Below are 22,141 nucleotides of genomic sequence, written 5' to 3'. Positions count from 1 at the left end.
GGACAGAGCACAGTCCTGGCAGGGGCCAATCCCCAGAACTCTGCTGCGTGTACCACACCCAGCCCTGGCCTACTTGTCCTGGAAAATAGCAGTGGAAAACAGCATCTCCTCTGAGGGGCTGACATCCATAACCCCACCTGCCATCCCAGGCTAGGGACCAGTGACAAGATGTCTGAGGAATGAAGATTGGCTCCATTTGTCTGCCCAAGGAAGGCAACACATTCCTCATGTGCTGCCTGCATAGCCCGTGGAGGAGCTCAGCTAATGAGGGATACTTAAACAACACTAAGGGTGAAGCTTGGCTGTTTCAGAAATCTTCTCAGCACCAGCATGGACAGAATCAGGGCCCAAAGAGGTGCAGAGACTGTGACCTTAAACAACTGCAAAAGCCCTGTGTTGCATTTTCAGTCCAGATCATGGACAAACTCAGCTAAGAAGGACTCTTGGGAGGTCTGTGCTCCAACCTCCTGCTGCCACTTCATCCTTGTTCACAGCCTGAGGAAGAAAGCAAGTCTTCCTCATCTCCAGCTTGGGTCAAGGTCATGTGTGGTTGGAGATGTTGTTGCTCTTTCTCCTCTTCTCCAATGTCTTTGAAGATATATCTACATTTTCTGAGCCTTTTCTCATTTGATCAGACTTGCATGGGCCCAGCACCGACCCAGCATTCCGAAGATGTGCTCCTGTCAGCCCACAGCCAGGCTCTGGGATGAATGAAGGCTCTCATGTGTTCTTCAGTGAGCTGCAGGGTGGAGCTGGAGGCTCCTTCACCACCTCTCTGCAAATCAATGTGTGTTTTCAGACAGGGAGAACAAGCGATGCACGGACTGCTGAGGACTCAAACAGAGCTGGGACCAGCCTGTCCCAATGCACTGAGGTTTCTGGTTGCAACCAAGGCTTTTCCCTGCTGCTGAAGCAGTGTGATCCTCTGGAGCCTCCAGGAGCTGTGGCTCCAGCATGGTGTGTGCTGTGGCTGCTCAGGAGCTCCCCAGCCTTGGGGCAGTGAGTCTATACTCAGTAAAGCAGATATGCTGCTCTGTGCTGCAGAGGGAATGGCCACAATCCTTACTTTAGATATGACCTGACAAGCCCCTCAGTTTTACTGGGCTGCTCTTAGGTTTGGTGGCCTAAAAGGAAAGGCAAAAATCTGACTATTTGCCTCCTAGAAGAGAATTTTAAAGTTTGGTTCAATTGGAAACTGATGTTTTATAAGGGAAGTTATGCTGCTGGTGGAGTGTCTAGCCCCTGACTTCCAGCAGCTCTACATCAGTTGTGTAAGTTGCTGATCAGTTGTATAAGTTGCTGGGAGTGTGAAGATTTGTGCTGGGGAGACCTGGGCAGGAATGATTGCACCTGTCTCTGTGCAAGAGCCAGCTCATTCCATGTTTTAAGCTGTGTATTACTAGTTTAATAAAGCAGGTTCCTTCAGCGTGCCAGGGAACTTACTCAGCTGCAGCTTACAAAACCTCCTTGTTCTCCCGAAGTTCTTTGTGCAAAAATAGATAGACACCAACCAGTAAATCCACCTTTAATTTGCAGGGGTATGTTGAGCTATGAGTGTGCCCTTTTCTGAATGAAGGGCAGCAATAAAAGTTCTCTGGCAGCACCAGGATGGGATAAGAGAGCCTTGCAAGGCAATGTGGCTCGTGGTGACAGCACCCTCGTGACCTTCACCTCAGGACAGCTCTGTGTCTGCAGTGATGTTGGCAGCACAGAGCAGCAGATGTACCTGCAGCTGCCATGGGTCATTGCTCATGGTTTTCCTGCACGCTGCTCCCACCTGGGCACCTGAACAACAAGAGAAAACTGGGACTGTGGCTCTCACTGCCTGAGGCTTCTCTTTGTTCTCTTCTGTTCACTCCACAGCTGGGTGTGGGGACTTTGCCAGCAGTGTGGCCAGGAAGGCAAATGACATCTGGGTCTGTACCAGGCATGGTGTGGCCAGCAGGACCAGGAGAGTGACCAGCCCCCTGTGCTGGGCACTGCTGAGTGCTCTGTCCAGTTCTGGGCTCCTCATGACAAGCAAGACATCGAGGGGCTGGACTTGTCCAGAGAAGGGAACAGAGCTGGGAAAGGGTCTGGAGCTCCAGGAGGAGCTGGGAAGGGGCTCAGCCTGGAGAAGAGGAGGCTCAGGGGGAACTTCTGGCTCTGCACAACTTCATGACAGGAGAGGACAGCCACGGGGGTCGGGCTCTGCTCCCAGGGAACAGGGACAGGAGGAGAGGGAACGGCCTCAGGCTGGGCCAGGGGAGGCTCAGGGTGGACATCAAGAGGAAATTCTTCACTGAAAGGGTGGTCAAACAATGGAGCAGACTGCTCAGGGATGTGGTGGAGTGCCCATCCCTGGATGAGGCACTCAGTGCTGTGGGCTGGGTAACAAGGTGGGCATCAGTCAAAGGTGGACTTGATCTTGGAGGTCGTTTCCAACCCCAATGACTGTGTGGGTGAGGTCCAGCCCCTCCTGCCTTGAGCATGCCTGGGAACAGGAAACATCCTTTCTGAATTACAGTGGCTATTTGGTGTCAAAGACAAATTGGTCTGGTGTGCCTCAGCTTTTTGCTCTCAGCACATCCACTGTGCTGAGTTCAAAGGGCCGATCACAAGGGATGCGTGCTAAAATAAGCTTTTCCCTCATCCTCCAGGCTTAGGGGGATTCTAGGAATTCATAGTTCATGAGATATGTGGCTGTGGTGTCCATTTTTAGTGACCTTAAATGAAATTAAGGGCAACATGAAACATGTTTTTCAAAACACAAGTGCCAGTGACTCTGCTGCAAGCCCACAGGCTCAGCTCTCATGGGGCAAACAGGGTCAGCCACTGTCCGAGAGACAGGGTGACATCCTCTGTGCTGGAGCAGCAGCTGCAAATGTTCCAGGGTGCTCCAGCTCAGGGTGGTGCTGTGGGAGGTGGCAGGAGCTGTTTGGGGAGGGTGGAGGGGGCTTCTGGCTTCACACAAGTCTTGGCTTTGTTCTGCTCAGGGAAGGCTGGTCCTGCAGCCTTGGGAGAGCATCCATGCAGTGCAGACAGGGAGTGCTGAACACTGACACACGACCAGAACAGCCAGAATGGCTCAGGATGGAGGAGACCCTTCCTCTCCTGCACCAGCTGTGTGGGAAGACTCCCAGCTGCTGCCCTGCCAGCCATTGCCTGGCTGCTCTGTACCAAACTGTGTGTTTGGGACTGGGAGATCTCCATTTAAAGCCCACTTTCCCAGTATCCTTGTCATGTGGGAATTGCAGTCACACCTCTGAGAACATCCTTAGCATGGTGTAATGGGGCTTCTGCAGCTGCTTTTGGCAGTGAATGTCAAAGTTGTATTTGAAGTTAAACTTGTGTAGTGTATTCGTGATTTGACATTCATGAACTGTCCACCCCTGGCCAGATTTGGGTGTTGTTCTTTCTGGTTAGTCTCTAATTTGCCATGTTTGTCACATTGTATTTCAGTCGTGGCCTCTCATCCTGTCCTCCCTGACCCGTGCAGTGGGGTAAGCCACAAGAACTGCCACAACTGATCCTACATGAATCCTCATCCTCTTTTTCCTTCCCATGGCCTTGCTCTCCACCCCATACAGAGCTATTTAGGGTTCTTTCACCAGTGTGCAGCTCTGCCCAGGCAATCTGTGAGCAGGAGCAGTGAGGCAGGTCCTTTCTGTGCTATCATTTGTTTGACATGCTGGTCAGAGTGAAGTGTTGGCTGTGGTTGTAACTGGCAGGAGAGCATGTTCCCAGTAAAGGAAATTTCCACCAAAAAAAAAGTCTAAAAAACACATATAGATTCCAGAGTTACTAAAATTGGGAGAGAAGAGCAGGTCCTTTCTTTACACACTGTATATGGCAAAAAATGAACATGAATTGGTGAGCAGGCGGGAGTGTCGATCCCTTCCTTCCAAATATAGGGAAGGGGCTGAACAGGGGAACTAAGCTGAGCCTATAAAAGCTGTCAGGGAGAAAGCCCTTGTTGGTGGCTCCTGATGTCCTGTCCATGCTCATGGCCATGCTGTGACTGACCTGCAGAGGGACAGAGGGCTCCTGCCACAGGTCCTGTTCTCCATGCTTGGAGCCTCACAAGGCTGTAGCACTGTGGTGGGAATTCTGCTGTAGATTCCCTGCTGGGCCATTCCTTGGGCAGGGAAAGAGTGGTCTCTGGTGAATTTTGCTGGCCCTCAAAAGGCACAGTTACTTGCAATGAGAGGTGTTGGGCCTTTGGAGGCTGCAGCTTAGTTGAAGTCTGACCTTTGACTCTTTCTCTTTCAGAGATTCGAGATGTCAGCCGGTTTCTTCCTGCTATCTGTTGACTGAGGTGAGGATTTGAGGCATGAAAACTAACAGCTTTCCCAGGCTGGCATGAGCTGGCTTTTCTCCTGTGCTCACTGTAGGCAGGTGCCTGTTTTTCCCCCTCCAGGAGCTCCTTTAATGAACCACAGCACATGTCCATTCCTGCCCACTGTGGCTGCTCACCAAAGGAATAGGACAGGTTCCATGTTAATAGAGAGTGGGGGAAGTAATAAATTAAAAACCAGAAGAAAAATAATCTTCAGGGTTTCCCTTTTCCAAGCACTACATGAATCCTTCAGATCTGACCACTTTCCTGGGGAGCCCTCCTCCTCCTCCTTTGGACATGGATCTCCTTGCCTTAGGGCCATGAAGGGTGGAAGCTCTTCTTCAATGGCTTTGCACCTTCCAGCTTGGAAAAGCAAACAGCTCTAAGATCTGAGAGCTGGGAGGGATGAGCTTGGAGCAGCCAGCTGGGGGTGAATGTTCAGCTCCACTCTCCCCTAAGCACCACAGGGGACCAGCCCAGCTGGGTCTGTCTTTCAGAGCCATGAGCAGAGACGCTGGCATGGAGATTTTTGGTGAGGCCGCACCGTACCTGCGCAAATCTGAGAAGGAGAGAATAGAAGCCCAGAATCAGCCATTTGATGCCAAGACCCACTGCTTTGTGGCTGACCCCGAGGTGGAGTACACCAGGGGGAGGATTAAGGCTGCACAGGATGGGAAGATAACTGTTGAGACAGAGGATGGCAGAGTAAGTGCATTCCTTCTGGTCTTCTCCCAGCCCTGCTTAGGGACCCAGGGCATCTGCTAGGGATGAACTGAGAAAGCACCAGGCTAGCTCAGGCAAGAAATCTGCCCTGCCCTCCCCTGGCCTCTGACTGGGACCAGCACAGCCTCCACAGGAAAGTTTAGCTCTGGATGGTGGCACAAAAGTATTCATTGTGGAATTATTCTTGGTTTGGGCTCTAAAAATCAGGCAATGCTCTAAACCAGGTTGGATCATAGCCTTGCCAGTCTTAGTTTTTCACACTTTCTCAGCTAACACTGTTATATCCACTCATAAATTCCTTCCTTTACTGGTAGCTGAGCAGACAGATACTTTGCCAGTCACCTTAGCATGTGAAATTGTCGGTGTCACTGGCTGCAGTTTCCCAGAGGAGCATCCAAGGTGTTAATCTTCCAAAACGCTGAAATGTCTTAGCAGCTTGTGTCCTGATACCTTTTGTAAGAATAACTGCAGGAGTTGGAAGAACAACCATGAACAACCAACATCTTGGCAGGTGCTACAAGGCTTTTAGAAAGCTGTGGCTCAGTTAAGCTGCTGCCAGCTGTGAACATCTGCTGCCCCCACAATATCCACAGGCTCTGGCTGTGTGACAGGGTGGTCCCTCACCACATGAGCCCTGAAAACAGCGCTGTTTGGTAAAGACAGAGCCTTTCTTTAATTGGGAATGGCCACAGGCAGGAGTGGAACAAGTCTGTCCCAAGGGTGGATCTGCTGTTGATGAGTCTTGCGCAGTTCGTGTCCTGGCTCTCTGGCACTGCCATGGAAAACCTGGAGGCTGGGAGGTTGGCTGGCCAGCAGATGTGCCCCAGGCTCTTACAGCCATGAGCAGCAGAGACCTAAAGTTCATAAGCAGTGATGTATTGACAGATCTGGTCCAGCACAAATCATGTCTGTGTGGTCATAGCAATTCCAGTAAATTTACATCCTGTCAGTACCAGTGTTGTAGAGTTCCTGGCTGCCTGAAGTGTTTGCCCTAAATTATCCATATCTTGCTCAGCACAGTTAAACAGAAAGGAAAATATTAATTAGAGCAGCCTTAGAGATGTTATTACTTCTCTGCGGTTGTGGAAGGACTGTCAAGAGTTGCTGAACCAGGGTTTGCTCTTTCTTCCTGAACTATAGACAGTTGTTGTCAAACCTGATGATGTGTATGCCATGAACCCACCTAAGTTTGACAGAGTTGAGGATGTGGCCATGCTAACCCACCTGCATGAACCTGCTGTCCTCTACAACCTCAAGGACCGCTACAGCTCCTGGATGATCTATGTAAGTTCCTTCCTCTGGCAAAGGAGAAAATACAGCTGCAGGAGCTGGACTTCAGTGACAACTCTGTTTTTTTCCTGCAGACCTACTCGGGTCTCTTCTGCGTCACTGTCAACCCCTACAAGTGGCTGCCGGTGTACAACCCTGAGGTGGTGTTGGCCTACCGAGGCAAGAAGCGCCAGGAGGCCCCTCCACACATCTTCTCCATCTCTGACAACGCCTATCAGTTCATGCTGACTGGTGAGCTTTTCTATTTTGACCAGACTTGGAGTAAAAAAGTGTGTCAGAACCGCTGCTTCTGCCAAGTGCCATTTGTGGTGGGCTTTAGTGCTGGCTAAAATCACCAGTGCACTTACTCATTTTTGCTGTCAGGTATGGATTAGGAGAAGGGCAAAACAGGCTTAAAGCTTAAAACTACCACACCATTCCATACTGCTATGGCTCAGTCACCTTTGCCATCTCTTGCAGAGTGCTTGGTCTGTGTGATATTGAAGATTATGTACTTTATCTGCAGATTATTTGGTTTTTATTATCAAGCCTACCTGATGCAAAACCAGCTCCAGACAGTTTTCCCCATCTTCTGAAATATTTTCTTTATTTTACAAGCACTGTGCTGTTGTGCTGCACGTGATCTGTATTTCTGGTCTAAGTACCAAACTTAGCAGCCTGACAGGGACCTCTGCAAAGGGCAGCTGCACTTGGACAGGACACACTGTCCGGGAAGTCCCTGGGCAGCACACCTGCCTGTGGCTTCAAGGAACAGCAGGTGGATCCAGAACAGAGCTGGTAGAAATGCTGTCACCAAAACACATGCTTTGAATTTGAATAAAGTCTTGTCCCATATTTAATAGTATTATAGGTAAAGAATGGAAAAGACAGAAGCAAAAACAAGGACAGGATGAGCAAAGGAGGAGGAGAGAAGACAAAAAGTGGAGTATAGTGAGGGAAAGAGAGGTGAAGAGTAGACCATGCACCTTTTCAGTTTTGTCTGCAGAGATTTTGCTTCATTCCCCCTGATGGGCAGCAGGTCACGGGGACCTGAGAAGCGGCGCTTTCCCTGCAGCTTCTCTGACTGCAGGTATTTTCCCTTTGACAGATCGTGAAAACCAGTCTATCCTGATCACGTAAGTGCATCTGCCACTCTGGACTTCGTCTCCAACAACATGTGGGCAGATTATTCTTCACTCTGAGCCTTCTTTTGCCAGTGGAGAATCCGGTGCTGGGAAGACGGTGAACACCAAGCGCGTCATCCAGTACTACGCGACAATCGCCGCCAGCGGGGACCCGGCCACCACGAAGGAGTCCCGGGTGAAGGTGTGAGGAGGAAGGGCTTGGGGAAGGGCAGTTCAGGATGTTATCCCCTTGTGGCTGTGGACAGCACTGGTGACACACTCTTACCTCAAAATGCCTTTTATTAGCTTCAGCTGCTTTGAAAGGCAGTAGGAGCAGGGGCTGATGTGCAGTCAGCACCTCAGCAAATACAAACCACCAGAGCTGACACTGACACGGTGTAGCTTAACCTGAAGATCTGCAGAATTGGTGCCCAGAAGAATCAGAAGCTCCAGTTTCTTAACATGGATCAATCTATCCCCGTGGCTGAGACCTGAGAGCTCTGACTGTGGGAGAAATTCTGAATAAGAGAAAAATGAGTTATTTGGTTTTTACCTCCAGCACTGGTTCTTGGTGCTGGCGTTGAGGAGGTGCTGCTGTACAGCTGAAGTGCACATGGCTGCACATGTAATCATGCCACAGATTCACTTCTTCCTTCCACATAGCTCATGGTGATTTTTAATAATTATTCAATTATTCCTGCAGGGTATGCTCAAGGATCAAATCCTCAGTGCCAACCCACTGCTGGAGGCCTTTGGGAATGCCAAGACTGTGAGAAATGACAACTCCTCTCGCTTTGTGAGTCATCCTGTGTCTGTCCCTCTGCCCTCCTGTGTTTTTAATGCTCTTTGCCTTCTTGTTAGCTGTGACTGTGAGCCCCTTGGCTGGGAAAAATGTTCTTGCTGACAAATTTCTTGTTTTTTTATGAAATGCTGATGTGTTAGCAGCTGTTTCATGCTCACATTGCTGCAGCAAAGTGTTCCCCTTTATCTACCTTGATATATCAAAGCTAATCAGACTGATTTGGTGATGCTGTCACTATGACTGAAGAGATTAAAAAAACACTCTTGAGATTGCTGCACTGACCATCACCTTTTGTCTGCTTGCTAGGGTAAATTCATTCGTATCCATTTTGGAACCTCAGGAAAACTGGCCTCTGGTGACATTGAGACCTGTGAGTAACTGAGGGGGGCCAACAGCCTGGCTGGAATGTAAAGAACCTGAAAAATGTCTAAAATGTGCATACATCTTACAGACTTGCTGGAAAAGTCAAGAGTCACTTTCCAGCTGAAAGCTGAGAGAAGCTACCATATCTTCTACCAGATCCTCTCCAATAAGAAGCCTGAACTGCTTGGTAAGGACAGCCACCACCTGGTGACACTGAGTAAAGTCAGGGTGGGAAACATCTCCCTCCGTGTGCCAGCTCAGGGACAGAGGGTCCAGTGGTCTCAGGGCACAATGCCGTGTGCCACACACCCCCAGGTGCCCCTTTGGCAGCACCTCAGTCTGTGCAGAGCAGGGATCATCTGCTGATTTATGTCCTCAGCCCTGCCCGGGTTCCCCAAGCTGTACTTGTGTCTCTGCAGAACAGGTCACACTAGGGCTTTACTCCATCTCCACTCATCCTCCCTGGGCAAGTTCTGACACAAACTGTGTGCAGGTGAGGTGCAGGGGTGACCAGTGTACTCTGCCTTGCACCTTGCTATTCTCTGTGGTGTGGTAATTCCAACTTAGATGGGCCAGATCCTGTGAATAATCTTCAGTGGAAAGGTAAGCAATTCTGGCTGCAGGATGGGCAGGTACCCTGATCTACAAACCATTTATATGAGCTTTTCATCACATGGGAAAAGGTTATTTCCTGTTTCCAGTGCAGCCCCTCTGACCTTTTCCCCCTTCCCACTGCCCTCCCTACTCATGCCCCACATCTGTCTCTTTTGCCACACCCCCAGCCACTCCACTCATCCTCGGTCCACTCTGCCCATCCTTCCCAACTATCCACAGAACATTTCCCAAGGTGGAGCTCCTGCTCCCATCCTCCCACTCTGTGTGTGTCATGTGTGAGAGGATGAGCCTTATCCAAAAGCCTCTTTCTTAAAAGCTGTTTCTGTGGTGTGTTGGATGGCCTGTGTTCTGTGTCTGCCGGTGCTGAGTGCTCAGCTCAGTTCACAACATGTTGAACTGGAAGGACTCAGGGCTCAGCCAGGGGAAGGAAGATGAAGTTTTCACTCTTTCTGGCCTCTTGGTAGAAAACCAAGAGTTTGGGGTGCAAAAGGAAGGAGAGATCATGAAACCTTACTGAGCCATTGTTCCATCTTCCCTGCCAGGCTCTGGCTCTCACTCCTGTGTTTGCCTTTCAGAGATGCTCCTGGTCACAGCCAACCCCTATGACTATCCCTTCATCAGCCAAGGGCAGATCTCTGTGGCCAGCATCGATGACCAGGAGGAGCTTGTTGCCACAGATGTGAGTACAGTTGGCAAGGAGAGACAGTGTCACTTTTACTCTCACAGCTGTTATAAACAGCTGATCTGTCTGGTGTGCAGGTGGCCATTGACACTTTGGGCTTCAGCCCCGATGAGAGAATGGGGATTTACAAGTTGATGGGAGCGATCCTGCACAGTGGGAACATGAAGTTCAAGCAGAAACCACGTGAGGAGCAGGCAGAGCCTGATGGCACAGAAGGTAATACCTTCCTGGCTGGGAGAGAACTATTTCCAACTGTTTCCATGTCATTTTTCACTAGGAGGGAGTCTTCCAGGAGAGATGCAATTGTTCCTTGATAAACATAAAAAGGAGGTTTGATTTTCAACTTACCACCTCAAGTAGAGGCACCTCCTGCATCCAGTTTACTGCTGATGACTCTGCTGTAGGACCTTGTGCCTGGGGCACATTGCTGTAGTGTTCTCCAGTTTCTGGTTACACACACACACTTGTTCTGCCTGGGTGGACTGTGTGGAGAAGTGGCCTGATGGGAAAAACTCTGTATTGTTCCATCAACAGTGCATTCATGGGTTTCACTACATCTGTTGGGGCTGCTGTAGCCACTCTGTCATGAGGACCAATCCTACAAGGCTGCTCAGAAAAGTAAATGAGAATGTTAGTCAAGATTTGTGGATGGGATAAGGCCAATCAAGTTGCAAGTTTCAGAGTGAGCTCTGGCTGGTTCCCATGCTCTGTGTGTGTCCAAGATAAGAAGAAAGTATTTCAAGTTCCTATTTTATTTTCCAGAGGCTGATAAAGCAGCATATCTGATGGGCCTGAACTCAGCAGATTTGCTGAAGGCTTTGTGCTACCCCCGGGTGAAAGTGGGAAATGAATACGTCATGAAGGGCCAAACTGTGGATCAGGTGAGTGTCAAGGACCATCCTCTCCCTAAGGAAAAGGAATGGGTCACAGCTGAGAGTGGTGGGGGCCATTAAGGCACTGTTTGTGGGCATGGTGAGGGGGAGTTTGTTCTGGGGATGCACTGAGCCAGGTGTGTGAACATCTCCCTGCAGGTGCAGCAGGCAGTGAATGCCATTGCCAAGTCTGTCTATGAGAAACTCTTCCTGTGGATGGTCGTTCGCATCAACCAACAGCTGGACACGAAGCTGCCAAGACAGCACTTTATTGGGGTCTTAGACATTGCTGGCTTCGAGATTTTTGAGGTTTGCAGTAATCTCAGACTTCTGCCTGTCTCTAAATTTTTTTTTTAATTTTGTTTGTCTTTTCTGACCTTTCCTTCTCCTCACCCCAGTGCAGCCCTCAAGAACAGGGCAAATCTGTCTGAAGCTCGTTCTGCCTTTGTAGATGCATCACTCACTTTGTAAGAGAAGAGACATGGCAGAAGCATGGCCATGAAGCTGCTGTCTCTCTCCCCACAGAATCTGTATTTATGGACATTAGGGCCACCCAAACCATGGCCAATGCAGGCTGCAGCAACCATGTGCTGCACTGCACAACTTTTCTGTAAGCCTGGACACCCATGGTGTGTTCATTATCAAAACCCTTTTGGGACAGTCTGGATGACCTTGCCATGTCATCTCTGTGAAAAAAAATTGGATCAGAGGCAGTTTAACACTATTAACACACTTACTCAAATATTAGTTTAACAGCTTTGAGCAGCTGTGCATCAACTTCACCAATGAGAAACTGCAACAGTTCTTCAACCACCACATGTTCGTGCTGGAGCAGGAGGAGTACAAGAAGGAGGGGATTGAATGGGAGTTCATTGACTTTGGCATGGACCTGGCTGCCTGCATTGAGCTCATAGAAAAGGTGAGTTTCTTAAGCATTTTGTGCAATCACAGAAATGGGAACTGTAAAGGGTTCTTGAGAGTGTTTGTGCTGAGTGCCTCCAATACAATTCACATCTCTTCTCCTTTGTTTCTTTAAATATTACCCTTGTGATTAATTCATTATTCACTGTCTGGGAACGTATCCTGTCTTCTAAAAGGACACTGATTTTATCCTCTCCTCCTCCTCTTCCTCCTCTTCCTCCTCTCCTCTTTTCTCTCAGTTTAATCAAAATCCCAGAAAGTCTCATGTCTGGCTGCTTTTTGTTCCTTCCGAGTAAGAAGTCACTACTGTATTCTAAGAAGTTACTGCATGGTTTTTACCAGACTTCTTTTGTTTTTCACATGTGTCTGGGTAGTTCAAAACTGTATATTAAAATCGTATGAATTCTTTTAGGTATCTTGCCAGCTGTTTGCAAAAAATCTTGCCTACCTGCTCCTCTCAGGCTAATTCTCTATAAAATACCTCCAGTACTTCAATTTTAGCATGTCTTTCACTATGTATTATTATAGCTAGAATTCATCTTATTTGAAAACACCACTTTTCTATTCAGCCCATGGGTATTTTCTCCATCCTGGAAGAGGAGTGCATGTTCCCCAAGGCAACTGACACCTCTTTCAAGAACAAGCTCTATGACCAGCACCTGGGCAAGTCCAGCAGCTTCCAGAAGCCCAAGCCTGGCAAAGGCAAGGCTGAGGCCCACTTCTCCCTGGTGCACTACGCTGGAACAGTGGACTACAACATCTCTGGCTGGCTGGAGAAGAACAAGGACCCTCTGAATGAAACTGTCATTGGGCTGTACCAGAAATCATCTATGAAAATTTTATGCCATCTTTATGCCAGTTTTGCTTCCATAGATGAAGGTAAGCTCGGAGGAGTATGTTTCCAGTTTGGGATCCCTACTCACCTGACATGGATCAGTGTTGAGTCAGTGCTTGTGTGCTGTGGGTTAGATGCACAATTATAACACTGCCAAAGGGATCTGCAGCAGTCCCTCATCTGGTCTGTCATCTCATTTTCCAGCTGAAGGTGGTGGAAAGACAAAAGGAACCAAGAAGAAGGGCTCTTCCTTCCAAACTGTCTCTGTACTCTTCCGGGTAAGTGTGTTCTCTGGCAGACTCTCACACCTGGCTCCACAGCCACATTTTCATTTTAAGACAGGAGGGAAGTTCTTCAACAGTAGCCATTTACTTTGCTGATACCTACAGAGGATTGCAGAGGATTCACTAGAAAAGAAAGTTCTGAATTTTTGCTTTTCCACAGAATCAAATCACTTTGAGAACTGAGATAATATAGAGATTAGAAATTATCTCTGTTTTACAGGAAAATCTAAATAAATTGATGTCTAACTTACGAACAACTCATCCTCACTTTGTGCGTTGCATCATTCCCAATGAAACAAAGACCCCAGGTAATTTGTAAATCATAGAATAGAAAGAATAGAACAGAACACAGAATAGAAAGGGGCAGAATGAGCAATGCTGGATCAATCTGTATGTTCCTATGCTGCTCTGTCACAGGTCTGATGGACCACAGGCTTGTTCTGCACCAGCTGCGATGTAATGGTGTTCTGGAAGGCATTCGGATCTGCAGGAAAGGATTTCCTAACAAGATACCATATGGGGATTTCAAACAAAGGTCAGTAATAACATTCTCATGTTTGCACTGGGCCAAATTCATTTGAAAGAAGAGTCTTGCTAAACCAATCCATTGTTAGGAAAAGCCTGTTTTAATATTTAACACATATGGAAAGCAAAAGGCATAACTAATAGCATGGTCTGTATGGGCAGTGCTCATCCAGATGCCTTCCTCAATACTGTGTGCCAAATCCTATTTTTAATTAATTCCTGTTAATCTGAATGTTTGGATATTTTTTGCTTTAATTCTCAAATTGGGCAAAAGCAGGTTTCAGCAAAAATACAGAGGGTGGTCTATGCACATCCTGTATTTAACTGCTATCTAGTAGAGGTTTGAAGAGAGTGGTTTAAATAGTTCTAACTAGCATGGTTTTACAAAGAGGAAATTGTGTTAAATCCAATACTACTTCTTGATGAAATGCTATGTTTGACTGGCAAATAGAGCTGCAGTAACAAAGGGGACTTCAACTGGAAATCCAAGTTAGTTCCACATGGCCCTCTCATTTTGTAGTGGGTTAATGTTTTTACAGGGTAGCATTTCTACAGCATTAGCAGATTAATTCATAGATTAAACCCCACAACCAAAAAAAAAATCTCATCATGGGAACTGCTGCAAATATGACATTTATAAAGGGTTGCCAAATTCAGGGCAACCCAGCTGGGGTCATCTGCTCGTTGTGTTAGAACAAAGGCAAATGTAGGGTCAGATATCTAAGAACAAAGCAATAACTGCCCCCTTACAACTCTGCAGGTTGTGCTGCAGAGCAGGTCACTGAAAAGGGCTGAAATGGTGTTCTGGGCACTGACTGAAGGAGGATTGACGTGGGAGGGCAGATTTGTGTATCAATGCTGAAAATAGGTATGGAATAATCTCTCAGTGTAGGATTAGGAAGTCCATTGTTGGATACAAAGTCTAATTCTGGGTTACATGGTTCAGGAGGAATGTGAGAAGCTGGATATGGTTCAGAAAAGCAGTTCCCCTACTTTTAAAATCCATCCATTTTTTGAATTTCCAGCTAAGCCAAGGGACTGGATCCCTAGAGTAGTGATAATGACTGTGACACAGACAAGGAGAGTCTCTCAGGTCCAGAGAACAGCCTGTCCATGCCTTCAGTCTCAGTGAGGGCTGTAACACATCCTTGGAACCTACTGAACTGACCTGCTGCTATTTGCTGCTTTTCTTACTGCTTTGCTATTTGAGGCTGGAGGTGTGAGTCAGACTCAGCCTTCCTCTGTATCTTCAAACTGACAGCTGTTCTTGTGGCATCCTGTGCACTAAAATGGTACTGATGGGTAAGCTTTTTCCTTTATTTTATCAGATACCACCTTCTGAATGCCAGTGTCATTCCAGAAGGAAAGTTTATTGATAGCAGGAAGGCGTGTGAAAAGTTGCTGTCTTCCATTGAGATAGATCATTCTCAGTACAAATTTGGACACACTAAGGTAAAAGTTTAATTTTGCCATACGATAAGAAAACATTGACTGCATTGCAATGTAAACCCAGCAAGGAGTGATGTCTGTTCTTTGGCTGCAGGTGTTCTTCAAGGCAGGTTTGCTGGGTGTCCTGGAAGAGATGCGAGATGACTGTTTAGGACAGCTGATCACACGGACCCAGGCTTTGTGCAGGGGATACCTTCGGAGGCTGGAGTTGAAAAGAATGTTCGACCACAGGTGTGTGTCCTCTGCCAGGTCTGGTTGCTCAAGGATGGGCTTTAAACACAGTACTGATGGGTCACTTGGGTTCCAGGGAGTCCATCCTCTGCATCCAGTACAACATCCGTGCATTCATGAAAGTCAAGCAGTGGCCCTGGATGAAGCTGTACTTCAAGTTAAAACCCCTGTTAAAAAGTGTGGGAACTGAGAAAGAACTGGCCACGATGAAGGAAGAGTTTGAGAGAACAAAAGAAGAACTGGCTAAATCAGAAGCCATGAGGAGCAAACTGGAAGAAAAAATGGTGGCTCTGGTGCAAGAGAAAAAGGATCTACAGCTGCAAGTACAAACTGTATGTAATTTAAATAATTTTTGGCTCTTCAGATTACATCAGTTTTATCTGAGTGTTCAGGAAAGGGCTGAAAGGAAATTCTGTCATTTCATGTGCCAGCCACTTAATAAGCAGGTGATTTCTGCAAATGTCAGTGCCAATGTGTGATAATGAAACGCATTTCTGTTCTCCTTAAAAAAAGGAAAATGAAAATTTGGCTGATGCTGAAGAAAGATGCGACCAGCTGATCAAACTAAAATTCCAGCTGGAAGCTAGAATAAAGGAGGTAATGGAAAAGCTGGAAGATGATGAGGAGATGAATGCTGATCTGGCAGCCAGAAAGAGGAAATTGGAGGATGAATGTTCTGAGCTGAAGAAAGATATGGATGATCTTGAGTTAACATTGGTCAAGGCAGAAAAGGAAAAGCATGCCACTGAAAACAAGGTGCTTTTTATTTCTGCAAGATTTAATAACAGTTGTTCTGTCTATGTATAGGTTCAGTAAACTTGAATGCTTACATACTGTGTAAGAAGATCTCTGGGCCTGGCATTGAATCTGGGCACCTCTGTTGTGCAGGAAAACCAACCCAAAAGCATGCAAAAAATGCATTAAAATTAAAGTTCAGCATTGCTTTGTTAGTTCTGAAGGGTTGATATAAACAGAAAGATTGTAGAGTGTGACCATAAGACAGTCAAAGCTTCTTTGGGAGTCTAAGAGCAAGTTCATTGTCTGTGTTCATTGCCTATGTGAGGGCCAAAGTTATTAGTGACCTTTAAGTATTTTGCCTTATAACAGGTCAAAAATCTGGCTGAAGTAGTGACAGGTTTGGATGAGACTGTTGCAAAGTTAGTCAAGGAGAAGAAGGCCCTGCAAGAAGCCCAGCAACAGGCACTGGATGACCTGCAAGTAGAGGAGGACAAAGTTAATACCCTCACCAAAGCTAGGATCAAGCTGGAGCAGCAAGTGAACCACGTGAGCATGTTCAACACAAGGAGAAGGAGCAGGTTCTTTAGCTGTTCCATCGGTCATGTTTATATATGTTTATGTTGCAGGTTGAAGGATCTTTGGAACTCGAAAGAAAAGCATGTATGGACCTTCAAAGAGCAAAGAGAAACCTTGAGGGAGAGTTGAAACTTGCACAGGAAACCATAGTAGATCTGGAGAATGATAAACAACATTTAGATGAAAAATTAAGGAAGTATGAGGAAAAAAATTGAAAAAAAATTATTATTTGGCTTTACCTGGGCATATTTTCTTTTAATAAAAAGAACATCTCCTTCACAGGAAAGACTTTGATTTTAACCAGATGCAAAATAAAATTGCAGAACAGCGAAATTCAGGGACTCATTTACAGAAGAAGATCAGAGACTTGCAGGCAAGAGACTTTATGTTCCTACTTCATCATTACTGTTTGCTTGTTTTAAACTGTAACACCATGAATGATGTTTGTCCATAGTTTGACATTGCCTCTGTCAGACACAATGGAAGCTTTCAGAAGCTTCTCACAGAAGCCACCCCTGTATCCCCCCACTACCCAAACCTGGCCATGCAAACCCAATACAGCAGCAGAAAGCTGTGATCTAAAGCTAGAATGAGTTGATCCTTAGGTCCTTTCCTAAGTCTTTACCTACAATGCCAAAAAAGTGAAATTCAAAGGAAGTTTGTTTTGCTTACAGTCTCCCAAACAAGGTTCTTGGTGTTCTACTGTGACAAAAATGCACGGAATGACTTGTTCCCTCGTTAATTCCTGATGTGTTATTCCCTCGTTGTACAGGCCCGTGCTGCAGAGCTGGAGGAGGAGACCGCGAGTGAGAAAGCGACGCGGGCAAAAGCAGAGAAGCGTTGTGCTGAGCTGGCTCGGGAGCTTGAGGAAATCCGTGGGAGCCTCGAAGAGGCTGGAGGAGCCAGCACTGCTCAAACAGAGCTCACCAAGAAGCGTGAGGCAGAGTTCCAGAAGATGCGGCGGGACCTGGAAGAGGCCACGCTGCAGCACGAAGCCACGGCTGCCGCCCTGCGCAAGAAGCACGCGGACAGCACCGCTGAGCTGGGGGAGCAGATCGACAACCTGCAACGTGTGAAGCAGAAGCTGGAGAAGGAGAAGAGTGAGCTGAAGATGGAGATTGATGACTTGGCAGGTCGTACAGAGATCATTATCAAGTCCAAGGTGTTTCTTTATAACTTAAATACTTGAATTATCAATTATTCTGTCTGATGGGAACTTTCCAAACACACCTACACAGATTCCACTCTCTTATTCTCTTTCAGGCTGTTCTGGAAAAAAGGTACCGCACCCTGGAAGATGAGATGAGTGAGATGAAAGCCAAACTTGAGGAGCACCAGAGGATTGTGAATGAGATGATGATGCAAAAAGCCCAACTCCAGAGAGAGTCTGGTAAGGAAGGCACAAAGATGTGCTCAGAGGATATTTTTTTCCTTCAGTAGCAAACAGATTCTCTCATGTGTACCATTCTCTGACCAGTTTGTTGTAAGGTCATTGAGCACAGTCCTCAAGGAGGAAACTTAGAATTAAAGTGTAAATTTCAGAAAAAATGTAAAATGGCTCAGGAAAAATCTGAGAAAGACAATATTGGAGGACTACAAGAAGAACTGAGAATTCTAGAGGTGATGGCATAAGCTGTAGGCACCTCTCCAAGAAAGGGGACAGGTGTACTTCAGCCCCCAGGACAGAGGGTGGTATGGAATAAATGTTTTCCAGTTACTGTAAATCTTATGAAATGGAATTTTATGGTTTATCTCTTGCATCAAAAGGCAATTGTGGGAAACTGCTACAGCATTTTGTACCAGCTCAGCCAGTGTGACAGCATAAAAGCCTACTGCTTCAAAATGAAAATTTGGCTTCAAAAACAATTAAGCAAATATTCAAAATAATTTTTCTTCAGGAAAAAAATAGCATCTAGTGGATCAGAACTGTAATAAGGGATACAATTAGAATTAGGGAATCAGGTGAATTTAGATAAAGAAAGAACAACAACAAATGCATTTTGAAGGATTAAAATGTATTGTGCAATGATAAACGTATGTATGTACATAATGGGAGCAACTGATAAGGTAAACGGTTAATATTATTAATATTAATAATAATGCAATAATATAGTACTACAATGTTATTATATATTATAATATTTATAGATAATATAGATATAATATATATTAATATTATAATAATATAATTGTTAAAACAACAACAACAACAACAACAACAACAACAATAATAATAATAATAATAATAATAATAATAATAATAATAATAATAGTAGATATGAGTGTTTTCAGGATGCCTAATCTGGACAGTACTGAGAACTTGCCCTCTCTTGTCATAGGTGAACTGAGCCATCAACTCAAAGAGAAAGAAACTGTAAGGTTGCAGCTGTCCAGAGGCAAGCAGGCACTTACACAGCAGATGGAGGAACTCAAGAGACAGCTGGAGGAAGAGATGAAGGTAGTGTGAACTCCTGAGCACCTGATAAGGCTTCACAATATATCAGGGTCTCAGTTAATTTGTAATACACTTTTGGGAGGTTGTAAGTATTGCCTATAGTCTAACACAGTAAAATTAGTCTGGGGAAAGATGTGTACAGTAAGCACTGTGTGCAGTAATTTCTTTGCAAAGGATGACTCTGGCATGCTGAAAGTTGATTTAACTTGGTGAATGTTTTCATGTTTTTAAATTTTAAAGCCATGGTCTATGTGATTTCTTTAGCTTCTGTAGCCACAGGGAAGACAAGTTACAGCATATGCCAAGGTGAAAGCATCACTTTCGGTCCTTTCTAGTGGTAGAGTTGGTGACATGTAAAGGCAGGTTTCTGAACACTTACAAAACCCCAGCCCTTTGTCTTCTGCCCACGCTGCAGTGATCATATTTCAGATGTGCAAGATCATGAGGTTTCCTGCTGGTCACAGCTAACACAAATACGTGATATTGTGGGTAATTTTTAGGCCAAGAACACCCTGGCCCACGCCCTGCAGTCCGCTCGCCACGACTGTGACTTGCTCCGGGAACAATATGAGGAGGAGCAGGAGGCCAAGGGGGAGCTGCAGAGAGCCCTGTCCAAGGCCAACAGCGAGGTGGCTCAGTGGAGAACCAAATACGAGACAGACGCCATTCAGCGCACGGAGGAGCTCGAGGAGGCCAAGTACGTGGAGGGATGAGATGAGCTGTCCAGATGTATACTGGGCAGAACATAGACCCACTTTTAGTAGCCTGACCTAAATTATTTTTTTTGAGTTTGCATATAGTCTTAATTAAAATGAGACACATAATGCAATGATTTTTTTTAATTGTATGCTTGTTTTATTTATGTGCCTTAAGGAAAAAGCTCTCTCAGCGTCTCCAGGAGGCAGGGCAGCAGGCAGACACACTGAATTCCAAGTGTGCCTCCTTGGAGAAGATGAAGTTGAAGCTGCAGGGGGAAGTGGAGGATCTGAGACTGGACATAGAGAGAGCAAACTCATCTGCAGCTGCCCTTGACAGGAAACAGTGGAATTTTGATAAGGTTATAAATGAGCACGGTACCTTTCAAATGTAGCATTCCAGAAAGCCAAACTAACACTGTACATCAGTCAATGCTGAAGTCAAGGTGAACCTAACTAGAGCCACTAGGGCATGGCAGTAGGAATTCGTCCTGGTGTCAGACACTGCTGTATTTATCTAGTACAAACTGTAGTCACAGATAAAATAACATTTTCAGTACCAGCAGGAAATGAAACACAATTGACTCTCATATGAGGAAAGGCTGAGAGAATTGGGATTTTTCAGCCTAGAGAAGAGAAGAATTGGGGTGATTTAATTGTGGCCTTCCAATGCATGAAGGGAAGTAGAAGAAAGATGAAGAGAAACTGTTTACAAAGGCCTGCAGTAACAGGACAAGGGGGAATGGCTTCATACTGACTGAGAGCAGGTTTAGATTGGATATTAGGATGAAATTCTTCCCTGTGAGGGTGGGGAGACCCTGGCACAGGTGCCCAAAGAAGCTGTGGCTGCCCCATCCTTGGAAGTGTCCCAAGGCCAGGTTGGACAGGGCTTGGAGCAGCCTGGGATGATGGAAGGTGTTCCTGCCCATGGCAGAGGATTTGCAACTAGATGGTTTTTGATGTCCCTTTGGGAAGGGACGTCAAAAAAGAACCCAAAGTATTCTGTGGTTCTGTGATGTCTTCCAGGTCCTGGCAGAATGGAAGAGGAAGTATGAGGAGAGCCAGCTGGAGCGGGAAGGTCTCTCTAAAGAAACAGGCTCCCTGAACACAGAGGTTTTCAAAGTGAAAAATGCCTATGAGGAAACCTTAGATCAGCTTGAAACAATCAAACAGGAGAACTCCACTCTCCAGAGTAGGTGTTTGGCTCTGGTTTCCCATTATCTTTCACAGACCAACCACAACAAGGTGCTCCAGGAGCACACTCATGTCTGCAGGAGGGCACCAAGCACTCTGTCCTTCCTGTGCTCCCCACCCTACTGCAGAATATCAGTGCCTTACCAAAAGCTGTCAAGCATGTTTGTAAAGTGATTAAGACAATAAAGCAAATGTCCTGGCCCTCATTTGCTGCAGATATTGAGGTGCCATTCCCAGGCAAAGGTAGTGACCGTGGGAGACTGAGCAGCTCGTGAAAGTGATTTTTACAGGTGCACTGAACACAGTGACAGGACCTGTAGTTTTAGACTCTGATGGCCTATCTGTGGATGTAACACATGCAGGGCTCTTCCAAGCTCTCTGTAAGGAAGGCTGTGAAACCACACCAGTGCCCCACTTGGCCTACATGAGTTTGTTGTGTCAAGTTTTATCTGTACATATTTACAGATTTGTGTACCATTGTGTACACATGTACATTTGTGTATATGTATTTATGTGGGCAAAAGGGGTGCTGAATGCAGCAGCAAAGCACGGAGTTCAGCTTCTCTGGTTGATGCCATTCTTCTCTCACAGAGGAAGCAGCTGATCTCACAGAGCAAATTACTGCAAATGGCAAAATTATCAGAGACCTTGAGAAAGCAAAAAAGCAAGCTGAAATAGAAAAAAATGGTCTGCAATTAGCTCTGGAGGAGGCAGAGGTGAGTTAGTTTAAATATTACTGTAAGTATTAAAGAGCATGCCGAGCAGCTTTCTGTTCCCTTTTCTGGCAGTAGCTGTGTGCAAGGTTGATTGCCACAGATTTTGGGACATTCTGTGAAGTCACTGGTACCACCTCAATAATCATGTTCTCTGAAATGTTCCCCTCATCTTTGTTTTTCCCTTTTTCTTTTAAAGGCAGCCCTTGAGCATGAAGAAGTCAAAATCCTTGGTGTCAACCAAGAACTGACTCGGATAAAGTCAGAAATCAGCAGAAAGATTTCTGACAAGGATGAGGAGATCAACCAGCTAAAAAAGGACCATGAAAGGATTGTGGAGACAATGCAGGGTGTTTTGGATGCTGAGATCAGGAGCAGGAATGAGGCCCTGAGGCTGAAGAAGAAGATGGAGGGAGACCTGACTGAAATAGAGATCCAGCTGAGCCATGCAAACCGCCAGGCTGCAGAGGCACAGAAACACCTGCACAGCATCCAGGGAGCTCTCAAGGTCTTGCTTTACCTACTGGTTGATTTATTTTTTGAGCACAGTATTCAAGAAATTCATTAGGACAAAACTGACTCTTCAAATACAGGACACCCAGATCCATCTGGATGATGCTCTCAGGACACAGGATGACCTGAAGGAGCAGGTGGCCATGGTGGAGCGCAGAGCAAACCTGCTGCAGGCTGAAGTTGAGGAGCTCCGGGCAGCCCTGGAGCAGACGGAGAGGTCGAGGAAAGTGGCTGAGCAGGAGCT

At 46.3% G+C, this 22,141-nt stretch overlaps 1 protein-coding gene across 1 annotated transcript; it reads left to right on the top strand.

Annotated features, from left to right (window-relative positions):
* The first annotated feature begins 4,802 nt into the window (after window positions 1-4,802).
* On the top strand, window positions 4,803-22,141 carry LOC107212372 (myosin-3-like). The gene is made up of 32 exons (XM_033518641.1): window positions 4,803-5,023; window positions 6,182-6,325; window positions 6,406-6,562; window positions 7,419-7,446; window positions 7,528-7,630; window positions 8,138-8,230; window positions 8,543-8,606; window positions 8,688-8,786; window positions 9,790-9,893; window positions 9,974-10,112; window positions 10,659-10,783; window positions 10,934-11,077; window positions 11,517-11,687; window positions 12,259-12,568; window positions 12,729-12,802; window positions 13,029-13,116; window positions 13,226-13,343; window positions 14,662-14,785; window positions 14,877-15,013; window positions 15,090-15,345; window positions 15,527-15,769; window positions 16,121-16,297; window positions 16,378-16,523; window positions 16,610-16,700; window positions 17,100-17,489; window positions 17,591-17,717; window positions 18,667-18,785; window positions 19,283-19,479; window positions 19,656-19,839; window positions 20,504-20,669; window positions 21,263-21,387; window positions 21,584-22,141. The coding sequence occupies exons 1-32, from the start codon at window positions 4,820-4,822 to the stop codon at window positions 21,950-21,952; spliced, it is 5,016 nt and encodes a 1,671-aa protein (XP_033374532.1). The 5' UTR covers window positions 4,803-4,819; the 3' UTR covers window positions 21,953-22,141.

Source organism: Parus major, chromosome 18 (assembly GCF_001522545.3).
Source record: "Parus major isolate Abel chromosome 18, Parus_major1.1, whole genome shotgun sequence".
NCBI classification, from domain to species: domain Eukaryota; kingdom Metazoa; phylum Chordata; class Aves; order Passeriformes; family Paridae; genus Parus; species Parus major.
This window is presented reverse-complemented; position numbering and strand designations above follow the sequence as displayed.

Excerpts from the sequence above, each read along its gene's own strand:
- LOC107212372 (XM_033518641.1), top strand. The coding sequence starts at position 4,820 with ATGAGCAGAGACGCTGGCATGGAGATTTTTGGTGAGGCCGCACCGTAC. Across the intron at positions 19,480-19,655 it reads GAGGAGCTCGAGGAGGCCAA|GAAAAAGCTCTCTCAGCGTC; the intron begins GTACGTGGAGGG and ends ATGTGCCTTAAG. Across the intron at positions 19,840-20,503 it reads AACAGTGGAATTTTGATAAG|GTCCTGGCAGAATGGAAGAG; the intron begins GTTATAAATGAG and ends GATGTCTTCCAG.